General features: G+C 40.5%; 1 protein-coding gene across 3 annotated transcripts in view; it reads right to left on the bottom strand.

The window, feature by feature from the left end:
- Window positions 1–23,827, bottom strand: part of CUL2 (cullin 2) — a 69,039-nt gene extending 45,212 nt beyond the window's left edge. The window contains exons 1-3 of one of the 3 annotated variants that reach the window (XM_061126146.1): window positions 23,676–23,827; window positions 7,531–7,671; window positions 2,187–2,289 (exon numbers count right to left, since the gene is read on the bottom strand). In XM_061126146.1, the coding sequence (XP_060982129.1) occupies window positions 2,187–2,289; window positions 7,531–7,649 (222 nt within the window). In that variant the 5' untranslated portion in view covers window positions 7,650–7,671; window positions 23,676–23,827. Of the gene's footprint in view, window positions 1–2,186; window positions 2,290–7,530; window positions 7,672–23,403; window positions 23,608–23,675 lie in introns of those variants that run through there. The other 2 variants (XM_061126145.1, XM_061126147.1) reach the window with 2 other exon arrangements.
- Window positions 23,828–27,310: the final 3,483 nt, after the last annotated feature.

Here is a 27,310-nt window from a genome sequence, read left to right as displayed (position 1 = left end):
GATAAAGAAAAAAAACACTTTTTACTCACAAAGCAGTGATCATTTTCATTTGTAAGCAATGAAATTTATCAAAAATTAATGTTCTTACATAAGTGACATAATTTGAGAATAATATATTATATTTACAGATTACATTCTAATTTAACTACCTTCAGTAACACTGAAAGAGCTAGGGAAAAAAAAACGTGAATCTTAGAGATGAAAATGAAACATCCACATTACAGAGTAAATGCTTCATTTCCTAAGATAAAAAAATAAAATGTAATGGTTTGATGCTGTTCCTTGTCAGATTAAAACAGAATGTAATTCTATTGCCATGTATCTCTTTTTCCTCATGTCCATCAATTTTGATCAGACTGCTAGTTGTACGTCATCACCTCACATTATTCACTTCTGTGAATAAGACTATGAAAATTGACAATTTTTCCACATTCTCCAAATAAGTTATTGTATATTTACTTAATAAAATAAAAATAAAAGCCTACTATCTTTTGAAAAATGAAAATCAAGCTGAAATCTGAGGTCTGGTATTTAAAAAGTTAATTTTAATGGAAATTCAGTATAACAACAAAAATTCACTGGCTAAGACGGACATTCCCAAAGTCACCACTTCTTGTACCTCAACTGTCCTTCCATCAACTGTCCATGTGACCTTGGGCAAGTCCTGAGCTCAATGCTCATCTAATAACTCTGATGAAATGCTATGCTTTTAAACTTGGGATTTTAACAATTAAAGCTCACAATGATAGGAACAGCTGACAAATAGTACTTTTTTTGCCTACCATGTGGTAAATAAAAACACCAACCACTATTAATAATGCAACACTTCCCAGGTGGCTTAGTGTGGTATAGAACCCACCTGCCAACGCAGGAGACACAGGTTCAATCTCTGGGTCGGGAAGACCCCCTAGAGTAGGAAAGGGCAACCCAACTCCAGTATTCTTGTCTCGGAAATTCCACGGACAGAGGAGCCTGGCAGGCTATGGTCCATGGCATTGCAGAGATGGACACGACTGAGAGACTGACATGGCACGGCATTAACAATGCTAGGGAACAGGGCCCCCTTAGGGACTTCTGCGGCTGGGGGATAAAATGTAAATCCAGAAACAATTTCTTACTGCAGTCATTCCTGAGTATCAGCAGGGACCATTTGTAGGATGCCCCATGGATACCAAATCCCACAGAGGCTCAACTCCCCTACAGTCAGGCCTCCACATCCACCAATATGGAAGACATAGACATGGAAGACCAACTGCATTAAGTCAAAAAAATAAAAAATGTTCATGACTTAAGACCTAGTAATTCTAAGTCTAGGGACTTACCCTATTTAGAAATAATAATAAAATAGATAAAACATGCTCTGAAAGAGCTTTTCTTCAAAGGTTATAAGGGAAATATCATAGGATCAATTGTGCTCTACTTATAGGTTATTACCCTTTGAAAAAGGCCTCATCCTAGCCATGTGCAGGGTTAGACACACTACACAGTTTATGTTACTTTATCTCTATTTTATAGATAAAAGAACTTAAAGTTCAATCCACGAGGTAGGTTAAGTGAGTTGCCCAGGGTCACAGGGCTAATAAAAGGTGGTCAAGTTTCTAGCTCAAATAATAAATGATCTCATCCAGTTCCTGATAAGATCACTAATCTTAGCCAAATACTGCAAATTCTTTCACTGTGTATACGCAGATCATCAAGTCTGTGATGTTTCCCTCATGTGCACGGCACACTGACCGAAATAATTGGTCACGGGGAGTTCCTGTCGTACTTCTTCATTTACCATTCTCCTTTTTAATCCTAGGATTTTCAAGATAGGATATTAAGAGGCAGCTAAAAGGTTGATTACAAAGACAGAGATTCACCAAGAGGTGGGGAAGGGACAATAAAAACAAAAAAACAAACACCATCTGAAGAACATGTGAGGACTTGATTTCAAGTTGAACAAATCTTGATTTGAAACTCTCCTCGCTTACTAGTAGCATGACCTTGAGCAACTAAACTGATTTCCCTTGGAGAAACTAACCACACAGTGCTTGACTCATAGCTCTTAAATGCATTTTAGAAAAATGCTATTTAGGAAACAAATAACCTTAACTTGATACAAGTTCTGCACTGGAAAACAGTGAACTAGTCAAATAACTATGTAGCCATACACACACTTACATCATGCATACAGCTGACCTTACCTTGTGCAAATGCCGTACATGATTTTCCAAAAAAATCTTAGTTTCTGTATAAAGTCTTTCTCCAAGGGGTTCAGGATAGGCCACACATAAAGCATAGATATCTCTAGTTAAATTGTTAAGGTTTTCATATTCACTGGAGACATTACTTTAAAACAAATGAGATTTAACTTAAGTTTGAACTCAAGTTAAAAAATGAAAAACCTTTATTTCACTCTTATAGTTTAGGATTATATAGATACATACAGAATGAAGACACCGACCCAACACGTGAGAGGACAGGATCACATAAGGTAAGTCACACACCCCAAAAAATGCTTTGTAAAAAATTAAGTGCTAACATATGATGGTGCACAATTTTCAGAGGAGGGTGGCGGGCTGTTTTTTTTTTTTCACTTTCAAAATATGCAAGATTTACCACCGCTAAAATTTCTACCTAAAATATGTGAGTATCAGAAGTCAACCTTATGTTCTTGGGCAAAATAACAGGAAAAGGAGAGAAACTTGCTGTAGAACAATTAGGAACACAGTTCTTTATTTTTTTTCAAAATGAAATTTTAAAACTGAGATTCCAAGTTTGCTGTTTGTGCAGACATTTTTTTATTTCAGGGGAGGAGCAGAAAACTCACGATCAGGTGAAGAGTAATTGGACCATCTTAGACGGATCAGACAATAAACATCGTAGAAATACCAATAACTGAAGGCACTTCTCAAGGAAGCTAGCTATCTCGAAACCATTCACAAACCAACAAGTAACTATATATTCTGTAGAATAAGAACACATTTAATTATTCCATTTTCTTTAACTTTCGCTCATTTTCTTGTCATCTTCTACCACCAACTCCTTCTCTTCTCTTTTTACTCATTATTTTAGTTAAAACAGTCTTAAAAGTACCTAAGTACTTGCCTAGCCCAACCTCATTCATGCACAAGTAACTTTTAACACTTTTTAAAGTTTTTACTAAGATTCCGATCAGAAACAGTTCATGATGTTCCACACACACACCACACACACCAAAAAAACTTAAGAGACTAGTTCAGTAATAAGCTCTTCAAAGGCAAAATCCATTATCAATTATCATCTAAATACAATGGAAAGTACAAGAAATCAGGTGTTAGATTTCCAAGGTCTTGCAAAGTCTGTGCTCCATCAACTGCCAGCAGAGCCCGGGTGAGTCCCTTCACCGGTGAGTACCACTTTCCACATCTATTATATCTGCCCCACTGATCTGACAGGTGTGTTTGAGACACCAAATAACACTAAAAATGTAAAAGATCTCGGCAAACTATGAAGCCTTCTAGAAAAATTACCATCATTTTCTGTATCTGCAGTGACTAGAACACAGCCTATCAAATGTTTCTTACTGACAACTGCAACAGAATTCAAAGAACTTCACTGTTCCTGCACCAACATTAGGTTTAATATTAACAACTGGGTTAGGCATTGACAAGTTGAATCACTCTTATGAAATCCCAGCCTTTCTAGAGAACACACACCTTGTTCAGTGAGGCAGCCATCCTTCAGCACCAGGGCACTGCTGGAGAGGGCAGGGAGCAGGAGACGACAGGAACCTACACCCACACTCTGGTAATAATACCTTCACGTCTCATCTTCCCTTTAGATGGAAAGAGTCTCTGGTTCCTGCAGGGACTACTCAGTCCGTAAAGCCTCCTATAGGGCCCTTCAAACCAGAGACCAGGCCTCAACCCTACTCCCTTCCTTCATGCGGAATGTCCCTGTGGTAGAAGGTGAAGGCAGGTCAGCAGCCTGCCAGGGCTGCCCCCAGGCCTTACCAGCCACAGCGCCTGGCAGACACTGGGCAGAGCTGGTGAGACAACCACCCACCCCTCTCCCCAGCTACCTGCGGCTGAGGGTTCCTAGAGACTGCTTTAACCTCCTCAAGTACTGGAATGCTGTGGGTTTTTCCCAGAGTATATATCCTGGGTGCTGGAGGTCACACTATATCTTTACCTATATAACGATATTATTAATGTTATACATATAATATACATGTCTGCCCTCTTAGCACAGGAGGCAGCATGTCAGTCTCATAATCTAAAGGTCCTAGAGTTTGAACCTCAGAAAAGGCAGATCACTCCTTTAGGGCTTCCCTGATAGCTCAGTTGGTAAAGAATCCACCTGCAATGCAGGAGATCCCAGCTCGATTCCTGGGTTGGAAAGATCTGCTGGAGAAGCTACCCACTTCAGTATTCCTGGGCTTCCCTTGTGACTCAGTGGGTAAAGACTCCATCTGCAGTGTGGGAGACCTGGGTTCAATCCCTGGGTTGGGAAGATCCCCTGGAGAAGGGAAAGGCTACCCACTCCAGTATTCTGGCCTGGAGAATTCCATGGACTGTACAGGCCAAGGGGTCGCAAAGAGTCGGACATGACTGAGCGACTTTCACTTTCATAAACACACATTATATTCAGTTCACTTCAGTCGCTCAGTTGTGTCCGACTCTTTGCAACTCCATGGACTGTAGCACGCCAGGCCTCCACATCCATCACCAACTCCCGAAGCTTACTCAAACTCGTGTCCATCACGTTGGTGATGCCATCCAACCATCTCATCCTCTGTCGTCCCCTTCTCCTCCCGCCTTCAATCTTTCCCAGCATCAGAGTCTTTTCCAATGAGTCAGTTCTTCAAATCAGATGGCCAAAGTATTGGAGTTTCAAGCTTCAGCATCATTCCTTCCAATGAACACCCAGGACTGATCTCCTTTAGGATGGACTGGTTGGATCTCCTTGCAGTCCAAGGGCCTCTCAAGAGTCTTCTCCAACGCCACAGTTCAAAAGCATTAATTCTTCAGCCCCCAGCATTCTTTATAGTCCAACTCGCACATTTATATATGACTACTGGGAAAACCATAGCTTTGACTAGACGGACCTTTGTTGGCAAAGTAATGTCTCCACTTTTTAATATGCTATCTAGGTTGGTCATAGCTTTTCCTCCAAGGAGCAAGCATATTTTAATCTCATGGCTGCAATCACCAACTGCAGTTATTTTAGAGCCCCAAAAAATAAAGTCTGTCACTGTTCCCATTGTTTCCCCATCTATTTACCATGAAGTGACGGGACCAGATGTCATGATCTTAGTTTTCTGAATGTTGGGTTTTAAGCCAACTTTTTCACTCTGTTCTTTCACTTTCATCAAGAGGCTCTTTAGTTCTTTCTCACTTTCTGCCATAAGCGTGGTATCATCTGCATATCTGAGGTTATTGATATTTCTCCCAGCAGTCTTGATTCCAGCTTGTGCTTCATCCAGCCCAGCGTTTCTCACGAAGTACTCTGCATATAAGTTAAATAAGCAGGGTGACAATATACAGCCTTGACGTACTCCTTTCTCAATTTGGAATCAGTCTGTTGTTCCATGTCCAGTTCTAACTGTTGCTTCCTGACCTGCATACAGATTTCTCAGGAGGCAGGTCAGGTGGCCTGGTATTCCCATTTTTAGGAATTTTCCACAGTTTATTTTGATCCACACAGTCAAAGGCTTTGGCATAGTCAATAAAGCAGAAATAGATGTTTTTCTGGAACTCTCTTGCTTTTTCAATGATCTAACGGATGTTGGCAATTTCATCTCTGGTTCCTCTGCCTTTTCTAAATCCAGCTTGAACATCTGGAAGGTCACAGTTCACGTACTGTTGAAGCCTGGCTTGGAGAATTTTTAGCATTACTTTACTAGCGTGTGAGATGAGTGCAATTGTGTGGTAGTTTGAGCATTCTTTGGCATTGCCTTTCTTTGGGATTGGAATGAAAATTGACCTTTTCCAGTCCTGTGGCCACTGCTGAGTTTTCCAAATTTGCTGACATATTGAGTGCAGCACTTTCACAGCATCATCTTTTAGGATTTGAAATAGCTCAACTGGAATTCCATCACCTCCACTAGCTTTGTTTGTAGTGATGCTTCCTAAGGCCCAGTTCTAGGTGAGTGATCACACCATCTGGGTCATGAAGATCTTTTTTTGTATAGTTCTTCTGTGTATTCCTGCCAACTCTTCTTAATATCTTCTGAGTCTGTTAGGTCCATACCATTTCTGTCCTTTATTGAGCCCATCTTTGCATGAAATGTTCCCTTGGTATCTCTAATTTTCTTGAAGAGATCTCTAGTCTTTCGCCTTCTATTGTTTTCCTCTATTTCTCTGCACTGATCACTGAGTAAGGCTTTTTTTTAATCTCTCCTTGCTATTCTGCTATTCTTTGGAATTCTGCATTCAAATGGGTATATCTTTTCTTTTCTCCTTTGCCTTTTGCGTCTCTTCTTTTCACAGCTATTTGCAAGGCCTCCTCAGACAACCATTTTGCCTTTTTGCATTTTTTTCTTGGGGATGGTCTTGATCACTGCCTCCTGTACAATGTCACGAACCTCCATCCATAGTTCATCAGGTACTATATCAGATCTAATCCCTTGAACCCAATTCCTTGAATCTATCTGTCACTCCCACTGTATAATCACAAGGGATATGATTTAGGTCATACATGAATGGTCTAGTTGTTTTCTCTACCTTCTTCAATTTATATCTGAGTCTGGAAATAAGGAGTTCATGATCTGAGCCAGTCAGTTCCTGGTCTTGTTTTTGCTGACTGTATAGAGCTTCTCCGTATTAGGTATAGTATATATTATGTATGTTATACAAATTTTTTAAAATAAGATTGCTGTCATGTAGGAATGCAGAGCAGCAGGTTTTAGACCACAGGGAAACCACCAATCTGTTTTCATATACAACCCGTAACTCACAAATGTAGACAACCCAGTTAAGAACTGCTTCAGCCTCACAGCCGCTGAATGTGCTATGCGCCCTCTGCCTGGCACACTGCCCCCTAGGTCGGTGTGTGACCTGCTCCCTCCCTTTGTCCTAGTCTTTGCTCAAGTTTTATCACCATCTGCAGAGAGACCTTCCCTGACCACTATCTGCAGAGTCACACACACACTCCAGCCACACTCAGACCCTTGACCTGCTTCAGTCCTCCCCAGCCCACCGCCCCGATATTTAACCTGTTGTGATGAATAGAAGCACTGGCATTAGGTTTGCTTTTCATCTACTTAATGCCTATCCCTTCAGTAGAATGAAGGGAAAGGGGCTTGTTTTGTTCACAGCTGTACTCCCAAAGCCTGAAGCGGTGTCTGACATACGCTAAATCTCAGTAAAGTATTTGTTGAACAAAAGGTCATGGAAGATTGTTGACTGCCACATACGGGCAATAAACTTGGAACTGTGAACAATAATACATTTGAAAACAGTCATACTGGGAAGTTCTTCCATTTAGGAAAGCTTAAACCTGTTTTCAACAAGCTTATGAGCCAGCGCGCTGACAGGCGCAGACGTAGGTGCCACCAAAGGATACGAGAAGCGGTCGTTCCACGTTGCTCTCTCCACATACTCCAACATCACCACAGCTTTGATTGTCGTGAGGAGTTTGTTCCAGGTTTCATCAAAATCCACTACTCTTGGTTTCAAAGACATTGTGCAAGTTTAGTGTTGAAATCTGTTAATTAAAGACAGTGCTAACATTAGCATGAATTCCACGGGGTCAGTCACTTGTCTCTGTAACAATCGCATCATTAGACAGCAGGATGCAGGAAGGGGTGAGAACAGAGCCTGGCACTTGGTGAGAACAATCAACACTGGCTGCCATCTTTTCATAAGTGTCCCGACAAGGAATTCCTCAGAATGTTTGTATTCACTACAAACTCTAAGAAATAGAGAGCTTTTAACACAGATTATTTATAATTCAGGGTGGTCCAAAGAATAAGAAGCTTCACATGCTGAGAGAAAGAAGCTGGGGCTCAATGAGCCAAAAAGTTATGAGAAATGCATAGCAGATACTCGGTCAAGACAAAAAGGCTTCAGCCCCAAATCCTCGTGGTTAGCACTCCTTAAACTGGAGACCAAGCCCATATATGAGGAAACGCAAAACCATTAAAGGGTTTCTTTTCTTAAAGCATCAGTTTAGCTGGATTCCAAACCCTTCTCCATAACACACCAGAAGAACAGAATCAAAAGAAAAACCTCTTAAAGCCATATTTAATTGCACAAGGGAGCATTTTTCCAGCACAAGCCTTCACATCCTCCCTGAAGTTTTCCCTCATTACCAGGACTGTGAAGTCCCAAGTTAGTCAGCAGCCGGGGTCAAACAAGGAGGAAACGTTCTTCCTCTTTGTGTCCCACTGTGGGGAAAAGGAGGTAAAGAGACAGCAGGGGGAAGGCAGGATGCACAGAGAGAAGGGAAACGAGACAAGAGACCAGCTGCATGGTCCACGAACTGGAGGCGGCCCTGGGCCCTTCTTCCGTGGTGAAAAAAAGAATTCCAGAGGAGTCCAGGGAACAGACTTCAAGGAAGAGAAGAAAAGGAATCAGAGAGGTCAAACAAAAGCCCAAAGAGGGTGTGCCACACCAAATCAACTCTCTCTCTGATCAACAGACCAGAGACTACCTCCAGGCCTTAAACTTCCTCTAACTAGCAGTAATCCATGTGTGTGTATGTGTCTATTAGGGGAAGAGGGGAACCTAAAGCTCCAGTTTTAAATCAGAAAATTAACCTTAACTCCTCACGCTTTTCACACATCCTATCTGTGTGGGATTTTCTTAAATCCTTCCATTCTCGTGCAACCCCATGAAAGCTCTGGGGTCAGGCCCTCAACAGTTCCAGTTTGCAGTAATCTTTTACTTATCAAAGAAGTACTAATAACTGTTAATATTTATACAGTACTTACTATGAAAGTGAAAGTCGCTCAGTCATGTCTGACTCTTTGCGACCCCATGGACTATACAGTCCATGGAATTTATTCTCCAGGCCAGAATACTGGAGTGGGTAGCCTTTCCCTTCTCCAGGGGATCTTCCCAACCCAGGGATCAAACCCAGGTATCCCACATTGCATATGGATTCTTTACCAGCTGAACCACAAGGGAAGCCCAAGAATACTGGAGCAGGTAGCCTATCCCTTTTCCAGCGGATCTTCCTGACCCAGGGATTGAACCAGGGTCTCCTGCATTGCAGGCAGATTCTTTACCAACTGAGCTGTCAGGGAAGCCCATACTTACTATGAGCCAAACACATATCTAAGGGCTTTATATAAAGTCACTTAATCCTCCCAACAATCTGATGAAGTAGGGCCCACTGTTCCCTCCATTTTCTGGATAAGAAAACTAATTACATGGTGATTAACAAACTTGCTTAAGGTCACAGAGCTATTTATTGATGGCATCAGGAGGATTCAGACCTGCCCTGGAACCCCTGCCCTCAATTGCCATATACAACTATATGCTGTGTGCTCAGTGATGGCCGACTCCTTGCGACCCCATGAATTGTAGCCCACCAGGTTTCTCTGTCCACGGGATTGCCCAGGCAAGAATAGTGGGAGTGGGTCACCATGTCCTACTCCAGCCGACTTAGTAACATCCTTAGTGAGCACTTAGATACATGCCAGGCATAGTATTGGTGAGGGTCACAGTGGTCAACAGAGTTCTTGACTTGTAAGAAAGTTAGACTCTTGGATCTGGCATTCAGCAACAAAAATAACATACCTAAACCACAGAGCTGACCGTGTCACTCTGGTACTTAAAGCAGCATGAGATTTTCCACTATGGATAGCATCTGGTTTAAGCTCATTGGCAACATGGCTCATCAAGCGTCCATGATGTGACCTTGGACTGAAGCCCCTCCTCACCTTGCTCTTCTCATGGAACTCCATTCCTTGGCATCATAATCTGAAAACTTCTTTGCTTAGAGGTCACTGAACACAACATGCTGATTCACACATACTGAGTGTTACCCTGATTGCTTTCTGTACTTAAAATTCTCTTCTCCATGCCTCCTCCTTTCAATCCATTCACCTAACTCCTACTGATATTTTAGCCTTGGCCCAGAATATTAGCTTTTAAGAAATGTTCTGGGCCCATTTAAGCTAGGTAAGGTGTCCTCTTCTGTATGACTTCAGAACTCTCTTTAACCACTATTAGAGGATTAAACTACCCTCAGCCAATTTGATGGACATGAATTCGAGCAAGCTCCAGGAGTTGGTGATAGACAGGGAAGCCTGGCATATTGCAGTCCACGGAGTCACAAAGAGTCAGACATGAGCAACTGAATTGAACTGAGCCATGATTATCTGAGTGTTTCCTCAGGGTAGGGAGACTACTGTGTAACTGTGTACCAAAAAGCTATCACTGTTTGCTTCACATTCCATTCCTCCCCCTGTAAGAATGGGATTATACCACACACCCTGCTCATACATTATTTTAATGGTTGCATTACCTTTTAGCTTTATTCAAGTTTTAGCAGAATCAGACTGGCATTGATTTCTCTGTTGAGATCAACAGAGAGAATGGGTTTATATACAGTGATAATCCACTCTTGGATGGAAAATGTGAACACCACAGTGGGAGAAGCATCAGCCCAGGGAAATACATGAAAAACTAACAAACCAGTAACAGGAAGTATGCTAAAACAGTCAGTTGGCTTCTATGCCTGCCCAGTAGAAAGCTCCTTTATTTAAGCTCCTTAAATAAAATGTATGCTCCTTCATCTTATTTAAATTGTTTAAACGATCATTTACTCATGGAGAATTTATATAAGGACGTAAAAGAGAGAGGGCAAAGAAAGAAATGTTATGACAATAACATTTATGAAATTTCCATTACATTTGAAAATGATTCATAGATTAGATTTTCTCACTGAGAGCACCATTTCTAAGTATCGTATGGCTGTTAATAATAATTACAAAAGTGATTTATATAAACATAGAGCTACCGCATGACTCAGTAATTCGCTCCTATGCAAGAGAAAACATGTCCACACAAAAACTTGGACATGGGGCTTTCCTGGTGGCTCAGGGGTAAATAACCCACCTGGCAATGCAAGAGACTCTGGTTCGATCCCTGATCCAGGAAGACCCCACATGCCACGGAGCAACTAAAGCCCAGGAGCCACAACTACCGACCCCACTTGCCACAACTACTGAAGCTCAAGTACCCGAGAGCCTTGCTCTGCAACACAAAGAAGCCACTGCAGTGAGAAGCCCAAGCACCACAACTAGAGAAAAGCCCACACGGCAACAAGGACCTGGCCCAGCCAAAAATAAATAAAATAAAAAACGGAAAAATTTGGACACAAATGTTCATAGTAGCATTTATTCATAAAGGCCAAAAAAGAGGCAATCATTCAAATGTCTATCAAGGAACAAATGAATAAATAAAATGCAGTACACCCATACAATGATTATTCTGTAACACAAAGGAATGGAGTACTGACAGATGCTACAATATAGATAAACCTCAAAAACATACTCTGTGAATAAAGTTGGTCATAAAAGACCGCCTATTACAGGGTTCCATTTACATGAGGTATCCAGAAAAGACAGATCAGTAGGCACAGGAAGTATTTCAGTGTTTGCACAGGGTTAGAGGACCTGGAGAAAAATGGAAAGTGACTGCTAATTAGGTGATGAAAATGTTTTAAAACTGATTGTCATCATGTTTGCACAACCCTCAAATGTGCTAAAAACCACTGAACCATACAATTCCAATGAGTACACCGAATGGTATGTGAAGGATAACTCAATAAAGCTGTTAAGACACTAAAGGTGAAATAACCGTACCAAAAATTTTGGAGCAATTTAATGTGGAGGGGAATGTAGGGGAGAACAGGTACGTTTATATGATTGCAAATTCTGAAATCTCAGTCTCCCTCTCACTCCCATGCTAGAGTTACCAGGTCCCATCACTAGAGGAATCTATTATATGTGTCTGGGAGTATTTTATGCATAAATGTCATTATTCCCCCTTTTTACATAATTGAATATAGAGATGGTTTTTCTTCATCTGTTTTATATAAATGGCATCACACCACTTACTTAACAATATATTCACTTAACAGTACATTTGGAAAAGCATTCTATATTAATACATAAGGATTTCTTTAATCCTAATAGCATTTTTTGGAGAAGGACATGGCAACCCACTCTAGCATTCTTGCCTGGAGAATCCCATGGACTGAGCTACAGTCTATGACATGGCTACAGTCCATGGGGTCGCAAAGAGTTGGACACAACCGAGTGACTAGGCAAATAGCATTTCACTGCTTGGCTGTACTTGGATTCATTCTATTATGTTTGATATATGTGATGAGTCCTCCAAAATTAAAGTACCTAGTTTAATATCAGTATTTTTGAGTTAAAATAGTTTTTTAAATGGATTAGTAAGTTCTTTTCACATTGACAGCAACAAAGTTTTCTTCTAAAGATACTGTTAACACAAGTTACAATTGCTACAAATACTTATTAATAAGAAAATTACAATTTATCATTATCCTTACTGTTCATTAAATACCTTCTGAATTCCTCTTGTGTGATATATATTATACATACAAACATTACTAACCATCAACCTGCAAGTCAGCAAAATCCAGACTACAGGCAACTACTGGATAATCAGATTTCTCCAATAAATTATGCACTCACGTAAGATAGAGAAAAGAAAACGAGAGTGAGAGACATTTATGGATGAGAAATTAAACTAAAATAGACTGAAAAGGCATATTACTCTACCATAGTATGATTGTTCCTATTTGGATCTAGATTTACACTCTTTTTTTTTAATTTATATTTATGATAACCCTGGAAATCTGAAAATACTGAGACCTTATGACTTCATGACCTTAAAAATATTTTTTATAACAATAATGAGAGCTTTAAAAATGAGAGTTCTTATCTGTCAAAGACACATCCCAAAATACTTATGAATGTAATAAATGCTGTCTGAGACCTACCTCAAAATTAAATGGCTTCTTTATGAACTGATTGATAACTGTTGAGCATGAGTGACAAGTACAGTAGGCATTATTAAACTAATCTTTCTCTTTATATGTTTGCAATTTATCAAAGTAAAAGGGTTTAAAAAAAATCTTTACCATCATCATCATTAACAGTTCCATAAATATGAGGAAGAGTGGGGAACACATAAAAGAAATCAGAATCAGAAAGTTTTTTTTTAAAGTATTATAAATCCAAAATATCTAACAATCAATTAATATGCATCCTAGAAAATCAGAATGAGAGGTAATTATCAAAGAAAAAATACTGCAGAACTAATGAACATTAGTTTTCCAACTTAGAAGGGCATACTGAGTACCCAGAATATTTGATTTTAAAAATAACAAGGCACCACTTTCTGGCATACTAAACCACTGAGGATAATGAAAGGAGTTCATAATTTTTCAGAAAAGAAAAAAGTCACAACAGACTATAAATTATATCTAGATTTACAATTGCAACACTGGATGCTGGAAGGTAATATAAAGCAACGCCTTCAAAATGCTCAGGGGAAAATGACTAATCACCTAGAATTCTCTATCCAGAGTGGTATCAAATAATTTACATGAAATCATTTTACTCAGGAATCTATTGGAAGATATCCTCTATCAGGAGGAAATTAATGAACCAAGAAAGACTTGGGATCCCAGAAACAGAGGAATCTAACACAGGAGAGGAACAGGAATTTTTCAGGACAGAAGCTTGACAGATTTTAAAAACAACCCATCTATATAGACACAGAGCAAAGGGCTCCAGGAGGGTTCTCTCCAAGAAAAAAAAGAGGGAAGGATACTTCCAAACTCATGTTACAAGGCCAGCATTACCATGATTACCAAAGGACACCACAAAAAAAGAAAATCTAGATACATATGGAGGGCTGAGTCCCTTCGATGTTCACCTGAAACTTTTATATTTGTTATCAGCTATACCTCAATACAAAATAAAAAGTTTAAAATAAATAAATAAACAAAATGGATATCAACATAAAAAAATACATACACAGTTGATCATGGTGTATCCATCCTTTTAATGTGTTGTTGAATTTGGCTTGCTAATTTTTTTTTTTTTTTGCAGATTTTGATCAACTGTGATATATTCCAGGGATACAAGGTTCAACATCCACAGATCAATCAACGACATTAATAAAATGAAGAATGAAAATCACATGATGATCTCAATAGATGCAGAAAAAGCACCTGACAAAATTCAACATTCATTTATGACAAAAACTCTCAACAAAGTGGGCACAGAGGGGATGTACCTCAACATAATAAAGGTCATATAAGACAAGCCCACAGCTAACATACTAAACAGTGACAAGCTGCCTAATAACCACTTAGGCAGTTTCTAGTAAAGTTAAGCATATACTTTCCATGGGATCCAGCAATTCCATTTCTGGGTATTTACACAGGAGAAATGAAGACATACATTTACAGGACAACCTAAACACAAATTTTTAGAGCACCTTTATTAATAACTACCAAAACGCACAAACCCAAATACCCCATCAACTAGTGGATGGAAAACAAAATATGGTGAATTCACACAACAGTATACTATTCAGTATTAAAGTGGGACAAATCACTGATATGTGGACAACAACAGATGATTCTCAAAAGCATTATGCCACGTGAAAGCAGACATACTCATTAGGCTACGTATTATATGGTTGCTGAAAAAGTCAAACATACAAAAACATACATCAAATCACTGATTGTCAGAGACTCAGGACAGATTGACTAGTATTCTGACAACAAACATTTTATAATCAGTTACTAGTTCTACGAGAATAGCTAGATAACCCAAGCTAAAGACAAAAATCAAATTGATAAGTTATCTAGATTTCTGATAGCAATGTTCTAAAATTTCTTTTCCTTTTAAGTTTTTCTCTCCACACACCTACCTCACTCCCCAGAACACTAGAGATCCCCTGGAGGAGGAAATAGCAACCTATTCCAGTAATCTTGCCTGGAGAATCCCATGGACAGAGAAGCCTGGTGGGTCCATGGACTCACAGAAGAGTTGGACATAACTGAGCAACTGATTATGCACAAACGCACTAACCTTTCCTTTCTCCCAAGAATCTTAACTTTGAAGTACAGATGTTGAAAGAGCTCTGAAACAACATGGTACTGTCCCAAAGTGTTAACACAGCCTGACAATGTGCTACGATGTGTTAACACAGCCTGACAAAATTCCCACCCCAAAGATATTTTAAAGAAAACAAAGTTGTCAGCAATAGCAGAAATACAAAAGATATAATTTTGCCAATATCAGGGGGATTTTAATTTGAAGTGATACTGTTTTTCACTTAGACATTTTTCATACAAAGAAGTGACCTGGATAATTACACTTCAGCAGGTAAAGCAGTAACAGCATCTCAAAACATTTCATTTTAAGTCCAGAACTGATGCTGGTACATAATTAAATATTTTATTTGAAGCACAAACTATTTTAGCAAAATGTATAACCATGTTCAACATACTAATCAGTATGACTGCAGCTTAATTACTGATAAACATTTCAGCTGCCTTCCAAAAGTTTAATTATCAACAATGTAAATGGCTAAACACTTAATGTCCTCTTTTTTTAGTAAAAAAAAAAAAAAGTTAAAAATAAGTAAAACAAAAAACCTATCAAATTTAACTTTTTATTTCAGTACTGATCATTCCCAGCAATAAAACTCTGGCATTCCAAAAATTACCAAAAGAATACTGGGGCCTAAATAAAGTTCAGGTAAGTCAATATACCCTATTAAGTTTTTAAAATGATATCCAGGGGGCTTACTGAGCAGGTTATAGTCTAAATACACAAAATAAGGAAAATATTTAATACCTAATCAAAGAGCGTTATTAATTCTGCAATATTTTCCATTTCTAAGACTGTCTCTGGTATACACTGACCAAAAGTTATCATGATTTCATATGAAAATAAGCTCCAAGTATGCATCTAAACACTTTCATCTTACTGCACTGAATGTGTGACCCATGAGCTATAGCCAAGAGATATCTTTGTTAGCTGCAGGCTCAGGGTATAATGCTTACTGTTGCAATAAGGCCTGACACACACAGCTCCACACAACAAATGTCATTTCCAACATGTGACTTGCTTACTTAAGAATTTCTAGGGGACCTCCCTGGTGGTCCAGTGGCTAAGAGTCCATGCTCCCAATGCAGGGGGTCCAGGCTCGATTCCTGGCCAGGGAACTAGATCCCATATGCTGCAACTAACAGTTCACAGGCAACAACTAGAGATTACACATGCCGCAACTAAGATCTGGTGCAGCCAAATAAATAAATAAAAATGTTATTTAATTAAAAATAAATAAAAAGAATTTCTAGTAATGTGTTTTTTTAAAAAGGAGGACACGGGTGAAAAAAAACAGTCGAGAGAAACACAGTGGTCTGTAACTCCAATTGGCAAAATGTACAGTGCAGGAAGAAACCCTTAGCAACAGGGGACAGTAGGAAGTACGGAATATATTTATAATACAACAAAGAAGTTACGGAAGAGTCTGCTTCCAAACTAAAGTCAACTTAACCAGAATTAAAGACCTTTCTCCTCAATGACTTGAGACTCTCCCACATGTCTACAGACAGTATTTCTTTCCATGGCTCCTATCTGAATGAAGTGTTTTGTCTTTTTCACTTACTTTCTCACTTTTTTCCAATTTTAATAAGCCAGGCAGGAATTTAAGACTCCAACTAGCCTCAAAAAAATTCTTACATATGTTTCAAGGATGAGTTAGAGAACTTAATTAATCTGAGTTTCTCATGAGTAGGCAAGCCCACCCACTCTGGCGCACAGGTTAGACAAAGCTGTGACCAATAAGTCTTTTCACAAATAAACATTAAGACTGAATTTTCTTTCTAGTCCTGACCTTCTATCCAAATATTAAAAAGGATTCCTCGAATTTACTCTAGTTACCCTTTTTAACAACTCAATGACTTGCAATATGTGTTATCCTATCCTGAGAGCTAAATTAAGTCACATATATCTAAAAACCTTGGACTCACTTTGGTAACTTCAAACCATTATTATGACTATTGGAAAAGTATGCTCTATTTCTATGAGAAAACAGCAATTATAAATAAAAGGGGACAGCTAGTGTAAACGCTATAGTGTTTGACTGGAATGAGAGTTATTAGTATGGTTTTTAACACATACACAGAGATGAAAAGATATAGAAATAAACAGATGTTGTGTATGCATGGATTAGTATTCATACATATATTTCTAGCTCTGATCACTGAGAGGGCCTAGGAGCAAAGACACCCAGTGGCAATCAGCACACATAGCATCTAGATCTTGGTTTCTAAAAACCATTCTCCAAGAGAAAGAACCAGAGCTCACTGGAGAAGTGACTGGTTCCAGGGCTGCAGCAGGGACAATATAATGAGTCTGGACATGTTAAGATGTCAGAAAACAGAAAGTGCTTTCCTAAAGAGGTTGGAGGATGTTAAAAAGACAAAGAGTCAACTTGAAAGCCATAGCAGAACAATCTGAGTGATTAAATAAAGATAAAATTAAATTATAAACCACAGAGTAAAACAAATATCTCTGACTCAACATGGACACAAATATGGAGAAGGGACAGTTCTCCCTTATAGAAGAATTCCAATTAATAAGTGTAGAAGGAAATGAGAAAAATATAAAATTGCCATCAGATGAACACTGCTGTAATTACTGTTACAAGCAAGACCTACCAAAGAACGCTGCAATGAAAGGACAAAAATTTGAGAACAGGATTTCTACATAGTTTCAAAGAATCTCCCCCAAGATATCCAGTAATTATAAAGAAAAAAATAGTAACTTTTTCAAGCAGAGAAATTTAACAGACATGACCTCTAATACAACATACTGACATCCTGTATCCTGCAATATGATATGCTGTAGACTCAGCATCACTTCTTTAGTATGCCTGCCAAAAATCTAACTAAGAGAAACCATCAGACACCCAAATTGAGTCATTCTACAAAATAAGCTGACCATTCATTGCAAGCACGAAGATGATGGAAGATGAGAAAAGATAATCACAGATTAGAAGAGACCAGGGAGCAGATGCTAAATGCTGTGTCCGATACTGAACTGAATCTTGGAAAGGTAAAGTACATTACAGGAAAAACTGGTGGGATTCACATAAAGGCCTGTAGTTTAACTAACGGCATGGTACCGATGTTAATTTTCCTCGTTTTGATCATTGTGCCCCGGCTATGTAAGCTGTTAGCATCAGGGAAATCTGGGGGAAAGGTGTACCTGAGCTTTCTGTACCATTTGTGCAACTTCTCTGGAGAGTCTAAAATTATTTCAACATTTAAATTTAGGGGACTTCCCTGGCAGTCCAGTGCTTGCCTGAGACTCAGCGCTTCCGCTGCAGGGGCCATGCATTTGATCCCTGGTTGGAGAACTAAAATCCCACTTGCTACGTGGTACAGTCAAATCAACAAAAAAGAAACAAAAACAAAATTTTTTTAAAATGTAAGTATCCTGTACTTTCCATCAACTGAAGTAAAGCAAAACTGAGAAATTCAAGAAATATTTACACACGGTAAATCTGACATTTCATTATCTGAAAAGCAACCAACATTAGAACAAGACTTAAGTCATTGAGTTAATAGATATTTATTAAGTATTCACAATACTCAAACCTCTACCAGGTATTAAAGATGTTGCTTTCAAGAAGCTTACAGCTGATAAGAGAAACAAAGATGATAAACTACTAACCTGACTGTATGTGTGTCAGAATTTTTCATCAGTCAGGCTATAATTCAATGATTAAATAACAACAGTAACATTTACACTGTTAAAGTATACAAGTGAAAATTCTCTGGATAACTAAAATATTCAAATAGAACATTAATATCTACATTTACAGAGTTTAAGTAAGCTTAATACACTAAATACACACATTTCATAGTATTAATAATTACTAATGCTTCAAAAAAGAAAAACTAAGTATTTTTAAGATATTTCTCCAACCTAGAAACTAAATGCTTACTTATCTCAGATGAAAAAGAAAAAAGGGAGGTAACAATAACATAAATAAAATCAAACTGAACAAAACAGTTGATAAATCCAGAACAATCTCAAACAAGAAAAAAAAAGAGGTAGATCAATTTACATAGAAAATGTCTGGCTAAAGACAGCTGAGTGAAAATCAAAATGTCAACCAATATAAAAAATAGTATTAAATTAATCAGGGAACACAACGAGTCTGAGTTTTTTAATTCTTCAAAAATACAAAGCTTAAAGCAACTTACAGAAAATATTCCATCCCCCCTCCTATGGGTCAATCAACAGGGGGAACTAACATTAACTGCACCCCAAAAGTTGTAGCAGATGCTAATATCATGACCTTAACTCTAGTCATTGTCTCAAAACTTTTAAGACTTAAAGAAACTTCACTGTTCCAGTATCTCCAACAGGCCTTCCCAAATACAAAGTGGTAACATAGTCTGAATCTTATATAGATCTTCAACTTAAGATCAGGTTGCTGCTGCTGCTAAGTCGCTTCAGTCGTGTCCGACTCTGTGCGACCCCATGGACAGCAGCCCACCAGGCTCCGCCGTGCCTGGGATTCTCCAGGCAAGAACACTGGAGTGGGCTGCCATTTCCCTCTCCAATGCATGAAAGTGAAAAGTGAAAGTGAAGTCGCTCAATCGTGTCCCGACTCTTCGCAACCCCATGGACTGCAGCCCACCAGGCTCCTCTGCTCATGGGATTTTCCAGGCAAGAGTACTGGAGTTGGTTGCCACTGCCTTCTCCGTAAGATCGGGTTACGTTTCCCCAAATCCATCAAAAGTTACAAATATCGTCAAGTTGAGATGCATTTAATACACCTCACCTACCGAACATCATAGCTTAGCCTAGCCTACCTTAAAAGTACTCAGGACGCTTACAAGAGCCCACGGTTGGGCAAATCATCTAACAGAAAGCCTACTTAGAAATAACATGTTGACTATCTCATGTAATTTTGTGACTACTACATTGATGAAAAACAAAATGGTTGTTCATGCGCAGGATGATTGTTAAGTGTACTGGTTGTTCCCTCTCATGACCGCTTGGCTCTCTGGGAGCTGAGGCTTGCTGCCACTGCCCAGCATCACAAGACTGTCATACTCCATACTGCTAGACCAAGAAAAGATCAAAATTCAAAATAGGGTTCTACTGAATGCATATTGCTTTTGTACCACCATAAAGCTGAAAAATTGTTAAGGCAAATCATCGTAAATTGGGGACGTTCTGAATTCCTAAAGATCGTAACATAAGAATTATGCTAACATCTGCAACACAACAGAAACTTGACTGTTAAGATTCAAGCCCAGGCCAAGGGCCAGACGACTCTGAACAGATAGTCGGATTATTAACTGATTACTGAGAGAGAATTCAGTCATACATCTCAAGTAGCAATAACTTTTGTCTCATGAAAACATTCCAAATTTATGCTTGTTTTTCCAAGATTTAACATTAGCTAAACTCCCTCAAAACATTAAGATTCAATGCTGGTCTTTTTATCAACTTACTTAAATTTAACTGACAGTACATTCACAGAAATGCTGCTTTTGATCATAATCAAACATTTTTCTAGCACATAAAGAAAACAGGCAGATAAGAAAGGTAAAACACAAGAAACAGTACAAACTTGTGTTAAAACAAAAAAAAAGCCTCACCAAAACAGCTCTTTCAACTCAACTCCATATGTGCAGGTCCTAAACTCACAGAGGATAGGGACCAAATCAAAAAATGCTGCGGTGCCCCGGGACTGTCTCCTCTTCTTTCATACATTCTTATTTCAGACAGTCTCATACTGTTTCATAACCTTTTAAATACTATTTAATACTCTAAAAAATACAAGGTGTCAAATCAAAGCAAGTATGCTACCATTTTTGCCAAGTGGGGAGAAGAAACCTACACACATTTGTCTACATGCGCACAAAGTATATCTTTGGAAAGATGTGTTGAGAGACCGCCAAAATATTTGGCCTCAAATATGTTGGGACAAGAAATAGAGACTCTCATTCTATACTCCATCAAACATTTCAAATTCTGAATCATGGGAATATAGTTTGTATCTAAAGACAGTTATAACAAGAAGCAAAACAGAGGAGTTTTTTAAATTCTTTAAAAAATTAACAAATTATAATAACCAACAGATAAAATCAGATGACTCCCCATATCTTTCTCTGACTAGAAGTTAAATCCTGTGAAGGCATAGATTTTTGTCTGTTTTTTCACTATGATGTATCCCCATTGCCTAGTCCATAGCTGGTGCTTAAAAAGTACTTGTTGAATGAATGAATGCCTCCCTAATCTCTCCACTGAATTCCAAGCTTGTATATCCAACTGCCTGCTTCTCATCTCTACATGAATACTGAATAGGTCCTACTTCAAATGTCCCATCCAACCCTACACGCATACAACAACCTGCTTCCCTCACTTCCCCATCTCAATTCACGGCATCACCACGTTCCAGGTGAAGCCTCAAACCTGGGAGTCACCCCCATCCCAGCCAACTGCGTTCCCATCCCAACCAGGCCAGATCACTACTTTCAACTCCACAATATATCTCAGCATCTTTTTTCCTGGACTCTGATCACTACTCAGATCTGCCCCAGCCTTCTCACCGGTAGCCCTGCTTCTTCCCTCTTATCCAATCTCCTTCACAGTCAGATTGTAAACCAGACCATATCACTCCCAGCTTCGCAAAAAGGAAACAGCTTTCCAATGTTCCTTAAGAATAAAAGCCAAACAAACTTCTCTGGATAACAGACCTCACATGACCTGACTTGTGGCTACCACCTAACCTCTTCTTTCTCACGAGGGTCTAAGCCCAACTTCAGTGAGTTGCTTTCAGTTTGCTGAATCTAAGCTTGAAACTACCTTTGGGCATATCCATTTTCTGTTCCCTCAGACTTCCAGAGGCCATATCCTTCCCACTTTTCAGGTATCAGGTCAAAAGTCTCCTCAGACAGGTCTTTCCTGACCGCAGCATCTGAGGCAGTCTCTCCTAGTCACTACCACGGCTCCCTGTTTTACCTCTTTTATAGCACTTACGATTGGCTGAAACTTTCTCTATTTCTCACTTTCTGACTTTCCCTTACCTCCCAGAACTGAAGCTCCAGGAAAGCAGAAATTTCACATGTCCTGTTTATGGCTGTATCCCTAAGGCCTCAGGTAATGCTTGTCATACAAACCAGGTGCTTAATGAATAGTGAACTGACAGACAAGGCAAAACGGACTTTGAAGAAGGCCTACAACATTCCATTTAGTGACATACTGGTGAAAATGAAAAAACATGAATAAACTATCTTCCCACAGAAAACACTTAAAAATCACCAGAGGGTGGACAGTGAAGTAAAAGTATTTCAGATGCATGTGAGCATTCACACATAGAAAGGGTATTGTTCACATACTATGTACAGATGTCCTTCCAACTTATAAACAGTATCTGGGGTAGGGAAGAATAACTGAGAACACCGTGTACATCTGCTACTGCATCTCTGACTCTTTCGGAAGGGTCTTCCAATACCGTATTTGGGCAAAAGAGGCAAAATATAAACAATCTGTTCGACTGTCTGTCTTGGAGAGAATCGTGAAGTAGTAAAGAGGAGGGAGCAGTCTTTTGAGTGTTCTTAAATGCCTATTATGCAGTCGGTGGTAAGTCAGAACTAAGTGATTATTTCCCCTATCTTACTATGTATAGATCTGGGACTGGTCTAGTTCAAAGATGCTTACACTGTGAAGCCAAAGTCTGACGTGAATGTTAATAATCTTTAATCTTATTATCAAAATGTAAACTTCCACGGTTCTCCCTTACAACTAGGTATTAGTACTCCCTGGGGAAAGCAGAGGATGTAACGACAAAACAGTCTGCAACTCACAAATGTTTTCTGTACATGCACGTATTTGCAGGGTGGTAGGGAATGGTCTAGACTCCCTGGTGTGTAACTAAGTGCTCTTAAGAGTCTAAGGATCTTATTTCACCAGACCCCAAGGGTTGAGACAGGTCTAGCATGCACGCAGGGCACTCCTCCCCAGAGCTATCAATCTTCGCTGTCTGCGGAAACAAAAGTGAAGACACTCGTGCTAAGGATGTAAGAGATTGATGCCCCCCGCCCCGCCGCCCTCACACCGCAAACACAGAGAACTGTGTAACCGCGTGAGCGCGTAAATAAAAGAGAACACGCACTCGCACCTTCCCTCCCTGGGAGCAAAATGGGGCCGAGGGAGGGGCGGCCAAGGCCGGCTGGAGGCCCGGGATACAGTCCGGGGGCGGCCAGGCTCCGGGGCCGGCGCTCCTGGAGCCGGGGTCACCCTCAGGACACCCGGTCTCCGGCATCCCCCCATGCCTCCCCTCCCCCTCCGCGCCCCCAACTCCTCTCCCCGCCCCAGCCCCGCCACCCACTAACCGGGAGAGGAAGTTTCCCGGAGCCCGCAGCTGGCTCCGGGCCTTCAGCGGGTTACCTGATGCAGAGGCGGGACGCGGGGCAGGGAGCAGGGGAGGGAGACAGTCCGAGGGCGCGCAGGACGGTGCCCGGCGAGGAGGGTGGGCGGCGGCGGCTGTCAGCTCCGTCCCTGCTCACCGCGCTGCCATTACTGCGCGCAGGCGCCTCCCCGCCGGCCGCCACCACCGCCGATGAACGGGGGGGGCCGGCCCGGGGCCGGGGGCCGGGGCGCTCACCTGCCGTCGCGGGAACACGGGAGAGCTCCCGGATGGAACGGCGCGGTGGGGAGCGTGCAGGGGAGAAGGGCGGGCGAGCCACGCGAGCCGCGAAACAACCGTCCTCCGAAGCCCTGCTTTCCCGGCACACCCTCGGGGTTCCTCTTCCGCGACCACCAACACACCCCCCCCTGCGCCGGCGTTGGTAGAGTCCGACTACGGCGAGGGCCGAGGGCCACTCTTGTGCGGTCGCGGAAGGCCGAGGGAACCTTGCTCCAAGCCACTGCGAGCGGCCCCAGCTGCCCACGAGCGCTCGCGGTTCGCTGAGCTAGCGACTGAGGACCCCTAAGTCTGGGGGCCGCTGATAACAACGTGTTAGGAAAGTTGTTTCAACACAGGATTTTCCCCTAAAGTTCTTTTAGAACTACGTGAACATTCTGATACACCACCATTCCTTGCCACCGACTTCTATGGGCTTTTCAAAGGATTGATAGGTATTAGCAAAATTAGTTTCCTCGGACATACTCCTTTTCTAGTGGGTTTTTATCTGTAGACATTCTGAGACATAAATATGTATTTTCACTAGAGGCGGTCCCTTCACAGCCTGTGACCCCAACTCCCCGCCTCCCTGCACCTGTCAATCCAAGGGTGTCCTTCGCCTACAGTTGCTCAGGGTGATGTTGACAAAAGTTCAGACAGTACCCATCTCCTCCCTAGTACGCACAGCGCCCCAGGGAACAAAAGCCTGGCTTTATTCTTTTATCAGCCTTTGGTATCCAAAGATCTCAGAAGTCAGTCTTGTCTTCTCTGTGCGTTTTGAGCCTTTCCCATCCAACACCCTTTCTTAAATCTCTGTACCATTCGGCTTAAGAAGTATCCGACTCTTTGGGACCCCATGGACTGTAGCCCGCCAGGCTCTACTGTCCATGGGATTTTTCCAGGCAAGAATACTGGAGTGGGTTCCATTCCTTCAAGGTCCACGTAAAATCTCCCGACCTGGTAAATCCCACCGAACTTTCTCCTCTTCTAATCTGCCTCTCGCAGCACTAGAAGTCTGCAGTACTTATTTTAAGAAAGCTATCATATGTTAAAATCAATCCCACTATATGACCTGTTTTCTCACATGGTCTCTTTCTTTTAATCCAGCAATTCTCAAAGTATGGCCCTCAGACCTCTGGAAATCTGAGATCTTTTCAGGAGTCCCGATGTTAAAAACAATCTTCTTTGTAAATGACACGTTCTTTGTTATTTTTTTCTGGGTTCACAAAACCCGGCTCACATCTCAGGCAGAATCAAGAGGGTGGCAAGAGACATTCCCTAGCCAACCAGTGGTTAGGCCTATACACTTTTACTGCCAGGGCCTGGGTTCGATTCCTGGTGGGGAAACTAAGATGCCACAAGCTGCCTGGCAAGGCCAAAAAAAAAAGAGGGTGGCACAAATCTGTCCTGTTGGTCTTTGCACTGATGCCACACACTCCAGTTTGGCACTTTGTTCTTGTTTTGTATTGGGAATATCCTTGATGAAGTAGTAAAAAGTACTAATTTTATAAATTTCAACCCTGAGTACAGGTCTTCCAACATTATGTGGGAAGAAACGGGAAGCACACGCCTACTCTTGCTGAATACCACAAGTAGGATTGTGGTCTTGAAGAAAAACACTTGAGTGGCTGAGTTGCCAGCTGAACTATTTTTTCATGGAGTGCCATTTTTCCTTAAAAGAGCAGTTGATAGGAATGTTAACATTACTCTGTCTTGGACATTTCTACAAAATGAGTAACATGAGCCTAACACTTCAAGCAAAACAACTGACAGTATTTGTTACCAATGATAAAATTTCGCTTGCAAGTGAAATTTGAAAATGTGGGAAATTTGTGTCAATACTGCCAACTGAGATAATCAATAAACAATCTATAATGGGAATAGAAGAGTTTTATTCCAGCCTAACTGAGAATGATAGCCCAAGAGACACAGATTCAGGCTCAAAAATGAGGGAGGCTTATATGGGCAAAAACCACAAAGCTAACCTAAGTTGTCAGGACTTAGGTTTAGAAATAGCAAAAAGTAAGGATGCTTGTTAGGTAAGGATTGGTTGGGTATCCAAAATGGTTGCATAGTTAAAAGGGAAGACCTTGAGACCATAAGGTTGCAGCCGTCAGCTGCTAACAGATAATTGTGTTTGGGAACTGCTGTCCTTGAGTTCAGAAAATTCAAGTTCTCAGTGATGGAGTAACAAGTGTGACACTATATCCATAATGGCCACCTGGCTCCCCTTTGAATGCCTGAACCACAATTACTGCATTTTCATTTTTTAAACAATTTTTTAAGGGTTAAAGTAGTCATACATTGTACCTTCGATAAGCCATAAGATAGGCTGTTCCAGTTAGCCTAAAGTTCAAGCCAGAATGACTTCACCATACTTCAGATGTGAAAATGTCTTCCATCACCACCATGAGCTTGACAGCTTAAAGACTTTTCTGATGCTATTAATGATTGTGATTTTTTTGATATTGTATGATAAACTATCTCAATACATGGAAGATCTACATGACACAGTGAACCAATATTTTCCAAATAACTGATGCCGGCCACTTTAAAATCACCCATGGATAAAATATTGATTCTTTCTTTCTTTTTTTTTTTTTTTTCAGTTCTACCAGTTTATTGTTACCAACCCATCTCCCTCCACCCTCTTGCACACATGCTCAGTCATGTAACCCCCAATGGACTGCAGCCCGCCAGGTTCCTCTGTCCGTGGACTTTTCCAGGCAAGAATACTGGAGTGAGTTACCATTTCCTTCTCCATAAAATATCGATTCAAAGTGAAAGATAGATCAGAGGATAGATAGGAGTGGGAGTGTGTGTGTGTACATACACATAAAACACAGAGTACAAAAGATTACCTGATATGGTTGCAGATTTTCATTGCAACTAACACTTAAGAAACATCCACCTGTCAAAATTCCTGTATCAGATAAGAATATCCACAATCACCCCAAAAGACAATTGAATTCTCCACCTAAGGCTTTCTATTTTCTTTCTATACTTCAATCATAGAGAATCTAGCTGTCTTTTATTAAGCCAGATATTAAAGAGATACACAAAAACAGAAAGCAATGCCTTACTTCTCACTAAAAGAATGAAAACTCACAGAATCTTTTTATTTTGGAAATATGAGAGGTTGGCTTAAGATGGCAGAGTAGAAGGATGTACACTCATCTCCTCCTGTGAGAGCACCAAAATCACAACTAGCTGTTGAACAACCATCAACAGGAGGAAACTGGAACCTACCAAAAAAAAAAAAAAAAAAAAATACTCCATATCCAAAAGCAAAGGAGAAGCCACAAGAAGACAGTAAGATAAAATCAAATCCCATAACTACTGGGTGGGCGACCCACAAGCTGGAGGACAGTAACACCAGAGAAGATAGCCCAAGAGATACAGATTCAGGCTCAAAAATGAGGGAGGCTTATATGGGCAAAAACCACAAAGTTAACCTAAGTTGTCAGGACTTAGGATTAGAAATAGCAAAAAGTAAGGATGCTTGTTAGGTAAGGATTGGTTGGCCATCATGATAAAATCAAATCCCATACCTACTGGGTGGGCGACCCACAAGCTGGAGAACAGTAACACCAGAGAAGTTCTCCCACTGTTGGGAA

Source organism: Dama dama, chromosome 23, assembly GCF_033118175.1.
Source record: "Dama dama isolate Ldn47 chromosome 23, ASM3311817v1, whole genome shotgun sequence".
Lineage (NCBI taxonomy): Eukaryota > Metazoa > Chordata > Mammalia > Artiodactyla > Cervidae > Dama > Dama dama.
This window is presented reverse-complemented; position numbering and strand designations above follow the sequence as displayed.